Raw genomic sequence first — 9,992 nt, forward strand, 5'->3', positions numbered from 1 at the left:
ATTATTTGTTTTTCTTTTAAGTAAATTTAGCCTACTTTTGCTAAAAGAGAAAATATGGACTAGTGATAGTGCCTTGAATAATATCGGCTTCTTTCATTCATGTTATGGGTATTTTTATACAAAGGAAATTTTTTTGTGCCTGTTGAAAATTAAAGTTTACTGACATAGCCATAAAAAAATGTTGCTTTATTTATCTGACCGTATTGGAATGTATTTGTGAGGTTTTCAGTCAATTAAATTTGGTTCAATAAACAATATGTGGTCATTTTTAAAATTTTCAATGAACATTCGATCAGTCCGGCCCTCGGCTTGCAGCAAAAATTTTTATCTGGCCCTCCATCCATTTGACTTTGACACCCCTGCATTACTTGAATTAATTATAAACCACAACGTGAGAAAAAAAATATATGATTTTACTATGAAACAATTTTATGGATTTTACTCGTATTTATTTATGTATTTTGTGTTCATTTATCTCATTAAATAATTGGTTGTATATATTACATGATGAAAGGATTTTAGAAAATGGCTAAACATTAGTAAAATAAACATAATTTATCTAGTTATTTAACAAATGAATAAATTATTAATAATTACATAAATTCTAAATGATTAAAAATGTGACAAATATGCAAATTGACTTTTTTTTGTACATGTGAATTATTTTAAAGGTAGCTCAGGACTGGACTGTATGCGAATTTTTGTCAAGGCACGTTTTCTTTTCTATATTGCACATTAAATGATGTACCTAATAAAATGGCCAGTGGGTGTATTTTTCAACAATAAGCCCACTCACAATTTTGCTCCACGCAGAGGCATGACTATCAGGTCCACCATCAAGGGAGCAACAGGAAGTTAGCCATGTTCATGCTTCCTGTCCACCCCTCTGATGGCCCCCCCCCTTTCCTGGAAACTCATGTTACCGCTCACACACGTAACCACACACAAGCACTTACACACCCCATTCCCCCTTAGACACATGTAGAAAGAAATGACTGATAAAGGCCTCAGACTTTTGAAATACAGCACCTGAAGCCGTTTCCACCGACCCATTAAAAACAAATAATAATAAATAAATAAAAATCACACGTAACCACACACAAGCACTTACACACCCTATTCCCCCTTAGACACATGTAGAAAGAAATGACTGATAAAGGCCTCAGACTTTTGAAATACAGCACCTGAAGCCGTTTCCACCGACCCATTAAAAACAAATAATAATAAATAAATAAAAATCATGGCCCAAAAGATATAAAAAGTCAGACATAAGTCATCCCCCGAGCCCAGTTTGGCTTTGCAACGTGAAATTCGGTAAATATGAGTCCCAAGAAGCCATATGTGAAAACACAAAGAAAGTCTGCCATTTTCGTTTGAAGCTGCCATTTTTCACGACTTGTCATAAAACATGAAACTCTGACTTAACCCTTTGAAAATTCAACGCAAGCCAGGTTTACAGAGCAACTTCAAAATCTGGTAAACATATCATGGGGAGACCCAAAAAAACAAAGTCTCAAGAAGTCATGCTTGAAAATACACAGGAAGTCCGCCATTTTTGGTTCTGAGCGGCCATTTGGCCATAAAACGACCAGCTTTAATTCTTTCTATTAATGAGAATCGGCTTGTGCTGCGTGCTCACATAAATCATGTCCGCAAAACACCCAAATCCGAGTGACACACCCTTTTCCTGCACGGACAACTGTGCAGATAAGCTGCTCGCGCTGGGGAATTCTACACAAACACACAACCACACACACACGCACACACACACACACACACACACATGCAACCACACACACAATTGCTCTGTACTGTACAGTTTTGTACTTTCACACTGCCAGTTCTTCTTTTTCTCTGTTGTTCCTCTTTTTTCGAAAATTTCTTTGTCGTGGCTCGCCACACTCGCACATTCCCAGGAAGCCCCGACAGGATGCGCAGCGCAAGTGTGCAGGATGATAGGACAATGGGAAGTGTTAGGCACACACACATTGTTACACACACACTCAAATGGCGTAGGTACACACTCAAGGAAGGGGTTGGGGGGGGGCTGTAAAAAAGGAAAAGCCCTGTTTCCGCATGATGTCGTCATATCCTCCCTCAATCTGACATTCTGAAAAGCATTCTGGTGGACGGTTGCTATGGTTACCGCCAGACAGATGGCGTATACAGGTATGTCGTCCACCCGATTGGCGATGAACTGTTACCGGCGGGTACCACAACCGAAACGGCCCACCCGCCCGCCGCCTAGTTCCTTCCTTCTCATGGAAAAATTCCAAGACGGCTCCTCCGCCTACGATAAATTATTAATAATTACATAAATTCTAAATGATTAAAAATGTGACAAATATGCAAATTGACTTTTTTTTGTACATGTGAATTATTTTAAAGGTAGCTCAGGACTGGACTGTATGCGAATTTTTGTCAAGGCACGTTTTCTTTTCTATATTGCACATTAAATGATGTACCTAATAAAATGGCCAGTGGGTGTATTTTTCAACAATAAGCCCACTCACAATTTTGCTCCACGCAGAGGCATGACTATCAGGTCCACCATCAAGGGAGCAACAGGAAGTTAGCCATGTTCATGCTTCCTGTCCACCCCTCTGATGGCCCCCCCCCTTTCCTGGAAACTCATGTTACCGCTCACACACGTAACCACACACAAGCACTTACACACCCCATTCCCCCTTAGACACATGTAGAAAGAAATGACTGATAAAGGCCTCAGACTTTTGAAATACAGCACCTGAAGCCGTTTCCACCGACCCATTAAAAACAAATAATAATAAATAAATAAAAAACATGGCCCAAAAGATATAAAAAGTCAGACATAAGTCATCCCCCGAGCCCAGTTTGGCTTTGCAACGTGAAATTCGGTAAATATGAGTCCCAAGAAGCCATATGTGAAAACACAAAGAAAGTCTGCCATTTTCGTTTGAAGCTGCCATTTTTCACGACTTGTCATAAAACATGAAACTCTGACTTAACCCTTTGAAAATTCAACCCAAGCCCGGTTTACAGAGCAACTTCAAAATCTGGTAAAAGTATCATGGGGAGACCCAAAAAAACAAAGTCTCAAGAAGTCATGCTTGAAAATACACAGGAAGTCCGCCATTTTTGGTTCTGAGCGGCCATTTGGCCATAAAACGACCAGCTTTAATTCTTTCTATTAATGAGAATCGGCTTGTGCTGCGTGCTCACATAAATCATGTCCGCAAAACACCCAAATCCGAGTGACACACCCTTTTCCTGCACGGACAACTGTGCAGATAAGCTGCTCGCGCTGGGGAATTCTACACAAACACACAACCACACACACACGCACACACACACACACACACACACACATGCAACCACACACACAATTGCTCTGTACTGTACAGTTTTGTACTTTCACACTGCCAGTTCTTCTTTTTCTCTGTTGTTCCTCTTTTTTCGAAAATTTCTTTGTCGTGGCTCGCCACACTCGCACATTCCCAGGAAGCCCCGACAGGATGCGCAGCGCAAGTGTGCAGGATGATAGGACAATGGGAAGTGTTAGGCACACACACATTGTTACACACACACTCAAATGGCGTAGGTACACACTCAAGGAAGGGGTTGGGGGGGGGCTGTAAAAAAGGAAAAGCCCTGTTTCCGCATGATGTCGTCATATCCTCCCTCAATCTGACATTCTGAAAAGCATTCTGGTGGACGGTTGCTATGGTTACCGCCAGACAGATGGCGTATACAGGTATGTAGTCCACCCGATTGGCGATGAACTGTTACCGGCGGGTACCACAACCGAAACGGCCCACCCGCCCGCCGCCTAGTTCCTTCCTTCTCATGGAAAAATTCCAAGACGGCTCCTCCGCCTATGATATGGACAAGCGAGTGAGATGGGAAGGCCATCTCGGAAGGCATCCAGAGGGAGGGGGGGGGGGGAGTTTACCCGGGTGAATATGGATTTTACTCGTATTTATTTATGTATTTTGTGTTCATTTATCTCATTAAATAATTGGTTGTATATATTACATGATGAAAGGATTTTAGAAAATGGCTAAACATTAGTAAAATAAACATAATTTATCTAGTTATTTAACAAATGAATAAATTATTAATAATTACATAAATTCTAAATGATTACAAATGTGACAAATATGCAAATTGACTTTTTTTTTGTACATGTGAATTATTTTAAAGGTAGCTCAGGACTGGACTGTATGCGAATTTTTGTCAAGGCACGTTTTCTTTTCTATATTGCACATTAAATGATGTACCTAATAAAATGGCCAGTGGGTGTATTTTTCAACAATAAGCCCACTCACAATTTTGCTCCACGCAGAGGCATGACTATCAGGTCCACCATCAAGGGAGCAACAGGAAGTTAGCCATGTTCATGCTTCCTGTCCACCCCTCTGATGGCCCCCCCCCCTTTCCTGGAAACTCATGTTACCGCTCACACACGTAACCACACACAAGCACTTACACACCCTATTCCCCCTTAGACACATGTAGAAAGAAATGACTGATAAAGGCCTCAGACTTTTGAAATACAGCACCTGAAGCCGTTTCCACCGACCCATTAAAAACAAATAATAATAAATAAATAAAAAACATGGCCCAAAAGATATAAAAAGTCAGACATAAGTCATCCCCCGAGCCCAGTTTGGCTTTGCAACGTGAAATTCGGTAAATATGAGTCCCAAGAAGCCATATGTGAAAACACAAAGAAAGTCTGCCATTTTCGTTTGAAGCTGACATTTTTCACGACTTGTCATAAAACATGAAACTCTGACTTAACCCTTTGAAAATTCAACCCAAGCCCGGTTTACAGAGCAACTTCAAAATCTGGTAAAAGTATCATGGGGAGACCCAAAAAAACAAAGTCTCAAGAAGTCATGCTTGAAAATACACAGGAAGTCCGCCATTTTTGGTTCTGAGCGGCCATTTGGCCATAAAACGACCAGCTTTAATTCTTTCTATTAATGAGAATCGGCTTGTGCTGCGTGCTCACATAAATCATGTCCGCAAAACACCCAAATCCGAGTGACACACCCTTTTCCTGCACGGACAACTGTGCAGATAAGCTGCTCGCGCTGGGGAATTCTACACAAACACACAACCACACACACACGCACACACACACACACACACACACATGCAACCACACACACAATTGCTCTGTACTGTACAGTTTTGTACTTTCACACTGCCAGTTCTTCTTTTTCTCTGTTGTTCCTCTTTTTTCGAAAATTTCTTTGTCGTGGCTCGCCACACTCGCACATTCCCAGGAAGCCCCGACAGGATGCGCAGCGCAAGTGTGCAGGATGATAGGACAATGGGAAGTGTTAGGCACACACACATTGTTACACACACACTCAAATGGCGTAGGTACACACTCAAGGAAGGGGTTGGGGGGGGGCTGTAAAAAAGGAAAAGCCCTGTTTCCGCATGATGTCGTCATATCCTCCCTCAATCTGACATTCTGAAAAGCATTCTGGTGGACGGTTGCTATGGTTACCGCCAGACAGATGGCGTATACAGGGATGTCGTCCACCCGATTGGCGATTGACTGGTACCGGCGGGGGGGAACCACTCGACACCCGCCCGCCGCCTAGTTCCTTCCTTCTCATGGAAAAATTCCAAGACGGCTCCTCCGCCTATGATATGGACAAGCGAGTGAGATGGGAAGGCCATCTCGGAAGGCATCCAGAGGGAGGGGGGGGGGGAGTTTTCCCGGGTGAATCTGTGAATTCCGCCACAAGTGATTCAGTGGCAACCCATCCCTGCCTGACAGTTGAACTTTGCCACTTAATACAGCGTCAGCATGGACATTCTCACTTAATTCAACTTCCTTTTTTTCGTCTCCTTGTCCGTCAGTCAGCATTCCAAAGTGACTCAGTGATATCTCCCACACATACACACACGCACGCACGCACACACACGCACGCACGCACGCACACACGCACAAATGCAATAGCAGACGCATTCTGAGAACATCTGGAAACATCAGGGTTTATTTGGGATCGTCATACCGTCTTAATACCTGATTTCTGCCCGAAATCAAACTAAGAACACAAAAGCATAAGGCCTGTGAATAATGAAAAGCTATCTTTAAGTGACGCCCATTGAAATGCATTGGGAAAATTGAAAAACTTAAAGGGGAGATTTTTGAGGGGTTGCAAAAAAATATAACCCCCCCAATACTTCATTAATCGCCAATAAAGCTCCGATATGCATTAGCTACTTCCAAAATACACACAAAACCTCCACAAAAACATACATAAAACATTTTAAAATGGTGAAAAAAAAACGCTGTGTACCAACCCACGAATATGCTTTATGAGAGAAATCAAATTCATAGTTTCCCCCCCTATCACCATCGCCCCCTGCCCATTTTTATTTTTTAGATTAACTGCCATCTCCAGTGTGGACGCAGGCCACCTGCGGTCCACAGACCACCAGTTGCACATCCTGAACTAAGAACATCTGGGAATTTAGGGGGCAGGATGAGAACTTTACCTGACTTCTTCCTTAAATAAAACCAAGTACCAAAAATGTATTGGAACCAAATTACACAAGAAACACACTCACTATCACACTCCCTCACACACACACACACACACACACACACACACAGACACACACACACACACACACACACACACAGGAGGGAACATCTGGGAACATCAGGTCCTGTTTCGCAACGTCATATCAACTAACTACCTGACTTCTCCACTAAATAAAACTAATAAAAATCCACGGGTAACGGGCGCACGCACATACTTCTACGAGGCACACACACAGGAAAGGTCCGGTTGGGAACCTCATATCGACTGATACCTGACTTCTGCTATCAATACAACTTTTGACAACAATCCCCGGAGCACCAGAAACACAGGAAACGCACTCAATTCCCTTTTTAAAGTGTCTTGTAAAGAGATTCCCGATGCTTCGTGGGAAGTAAAGTCCAAACTAAGTCTTTTAAGTTGAATACACAGTCAAGAAATCAATTAAAAATCCGACTTACTGACCAGTGGATGTTGTCGTCTGTGAAGCCGGGCGTCCACTTGCTCAGCTGCTGCCCAACTTTTAGACGTGAGCGTGCGCGCGAGCACGCCGGAGCGGAAAAGGACCGTAGCGCGCCGGCCCACCCTGGAGAGCGCGCACGCACTCACGTCGGACCAGCCGGGGAAAGATGGCGCCTTTCGCCTGTAACACGCACATTCCGCGCTTGCGCAACACACTGTTGATTAATGGGCAAGAGCGGCTTGTGGTGGCTGGTGACGTCACGGCAACAGCAATTGTTATTTTAAAGTTGACTGAAGGCAATTGGAAAAAGTTTCGAGAAAGGCGAACTCGTAGAGTTAAACGCTACCCGCTTTTCTTCTTTGGACTTTGTCCCCCTCTTGTGACCGTTCATTGAATCGCATAGAAAATTAACCGCTCCGACTTCACCGCTTATCAAGATGCTAATCAGACGGCATCATAATTGCGCAAGTGTGCTGCCCAAAATAAACGTCATCTCTCAAATGTGCAGTTTCACTGTACAAGAGAAATTTCAGCTGAATGCATTCAAAAGCCGCAGCAACCACTTTTTTTTTCGTGTCAACTCAATTTATTGAATAGAAAAATACAAGCTTTTTGTCATGTTCTTACTCTCGGCCCTCAAAGTGCGCTTAAGGACACCGGTGGAGGAGTGAGTGTAAAGTAGTCGTAGGGGCAACATAAACAAAACTCATAATAAATTAAAAAAACAAAAAAACACCTGATGAGTAGTCGCAACTGGCGTGGATACTTTTGGTGCAAAAAAAACCCCATGTTAAATATGAATCGGCGCATGCCGCTCAGACACGCTGAACACTGGATTTATATAGCTTTTGTCTTCTACTTTCTCCCTTTCATAATTTTGCTGCTGTAAATTGGGAATGTCTCCATTATGAGACAAATAAAGGTTGTCTTATCTTTCTTAAAAAAAAGATATGCAAATATAAGCATTGGCTGCGTGGGCAAAACATTTGGTTGGAAGGAGGCCATGGTGGGAAAGAACAACACAAACACACAGCTGGCTCAGCATCGGCAAACGTGGTGATGGTGGTGGTCATCTCATGTAGTGAGTGATGGCTCGCAGTGTGTACAACAGCGCTGCTTGCAGGCGAGCCTCCAACACGATCAGGTTGGCGTGCACCTGACAAAAACACACACACGCGCGCGTTACAATATGATAACATTTCAACAACACACAACAATGACGTGTGCACCAAGCATGTTAAGTCTGCATGGTAAGTGTTTGGTGCGTTAAATGTCTCAAGCGTGCGTGTTTATTAAATTATTCAGTGAGTGTGAAATGTGCATTTTTTAAAAAAGTATGTTGCGTGCTTTAAGTGTGTCTGTGAAGTGTGTGTAGTGTGTTAACAATTGTGTGTTCAGTGTGGGTGTGGGTGTTACGTGTTATGTGGACTGCGTCTCGTGCCTCAAGTGTGCCAAGGTTCGTATCGTTAATGAAAACAAAATACAACAAAATTTGAAATGCCATTTTCATTAACTAAATGAAATTGAAAATTATTTTCTTTAAAAATTTTTATCAATGTTTATCAATTAAAATGTCCTTAGTTTTTGTCTTTGTCAAATAATATCATACATGAGCTTTTGGGGTTCATTTTAAAATTGTTCATTTTGGTATTGAGTCGGAGAATTGTAGTTCCATAATACTTGAAAAAAATATATCTGACACTTAACAAAAGGAAATTTTTTTGTGCCTGTTGAAAATTAAAGTTTACTGACATAGCCATAAAAAAATGTTGCTTTATTTATCTGACCGTATTGGAATGTATTTGTGAGGTTTTCAGTCAATTAAATTTGGTTCAATAAACAATATGTGGTCATTTTTAAAATTTTCAATGAACATTCGATCAGTCCGGCCCTCGGCTTGCAGCAAAAATTTTTATCTGGCCCTCCATCCATTTGACTTTGACACCCCTGCATTACTTGAATTAATTATAAACCACAACGTGAGAAAAAAAATATATGATTTTACTATGAAACAATTTTATGGATTTTACTCGTATTTATTTATGTATTTTGTGTTCATTTATCTCATTAAATAATTGGTTGTATATATTACATGATGAAAGGATTTTAGAAAATGGCTAAACATTAGTAAAATAAACATAATTTATCTAGTTATTTAACAAATGAATAAATTATTAATAATTACATAAATTCTAAATGATTAAAAATGTGACAAATATGCAAATTGACTTTTTTTTGTACATGTGAATTATTTTAAAGGTAGCTCAGGACTGGACTGTATGCGAATTTTTGTCAAGGCACGTTTTCTTTTCTATATTGCACATTAAATGATGTACCTAATAAAATGGCCAGTGGGTGTATTTTTCAACAATAAGCCCACTCACAATTTTGCTCCACGCAGAGGCATGACTATCAGGTCCACCATCAAGGGAGCAACAGGAAGTTAGCCATGTTCATGCTTCCTGTCCACCCCTCTGATGGCCCCCCCCCTTTCCTGGAAACTCATGTTACCGCTCACACACGTAACCACACACAAGCACTTACACACCCTATTCCCCCTTAGACACATGTAGAAAGAAATGACTGATAAAGGCCTCAGACTTTTGAAATACAGCACCTGAAGCCGTTTCCACCGACCCATTAAAAACAAATAATAATAAATAAATAAAAAACATGGCCCAAAAGATATAAAAAGTCAGACATAAGTCATCCCCCGAGCCCAGTTTGGCTTTGCAACGTGAAATTCGGTAAATATGAGTCCCAAGAAGCCATATGTGAAAACACAAAGAAAGTCTGCCATTTTCGTTTGAAGCTGCCATTTTTCACGACTTGTCATAAAACATGAAACTCTGACTTAACCCTTTGAAAATTCAACCCAAGCCCGGTTTACAGAGCAACTTCAAAATCTGGTAAAAGTATCATGGGGAGACCCAAAAAAACAAAGTCTCAAGAAGTCGTGCTTGAAAATACACAGGAAG

At 41.4% G+C, this 9,992-nt stretch overlaps 2 protein-coding genes across 5 annotated transcripts in view; both read right to left on the reverse strand.

The window, feature by feature from the left end:
- The window catches only part of yrk (Yes-related kinase), a 23,693-nt gene extending 16,558 nt beyond the window's left edge, over positions 1 to 7,135 (reverse strand). For 2 of the 3 annotated variants that reach the window (XM_019859688.1, XM_019859703.1), the window contains exon 1: positions 7,017 to 7,135. The gene's annotated coding sequence lies outside the window, so the exon portion shown is untranslated. Of the gene's footprint in view, positions 1 to 7,012 lie in introns of all 3 variants that reach the window. The other variant, XM_019859694.1, reaches the window with a different exon arrangement.
- A 442-nt stretch (positions 7,136 to 7,577) lies between these two features.
- Positions 7,578 to 9,992, reverse strand: part of sesn2 (sestrin 2) — a 12,707-nt gene continuing 10,292 nt past the window's right edge. For both annotated transcript variants that reach the window (XM_019859661.1, XM_019859677.1), the window contains exon 11: positions 7,578 to 8,170. In XM_019859661.1, coding sequence (XP_019715220.1) covers positions 8,084 to 8,170 — 87 coding nt within the window. In that variant the 3' untranslated portion in view covers positions 7,578 to 8,083. The remainder of the gene's footprint in view (positions 8,171 to 9,992) is intronic.

Source organism: Hippocampus comes, unplaced genomic scaffold, assembly GCF_001891065.2.
Source record: "Hippocampus comes isolate QL1 unplaced genomic scaffold, H_comes_QL1_v1.1 scaffold148, whole genome shotgun sequence".
In the NCBI taxonomy this organism is placed as follows: Eukaryota; Metazoa; Chordata; class Actinopteri; order Syngnathiformes; family Syngnathidae; genus Hippocampus; species Hippocampus comes.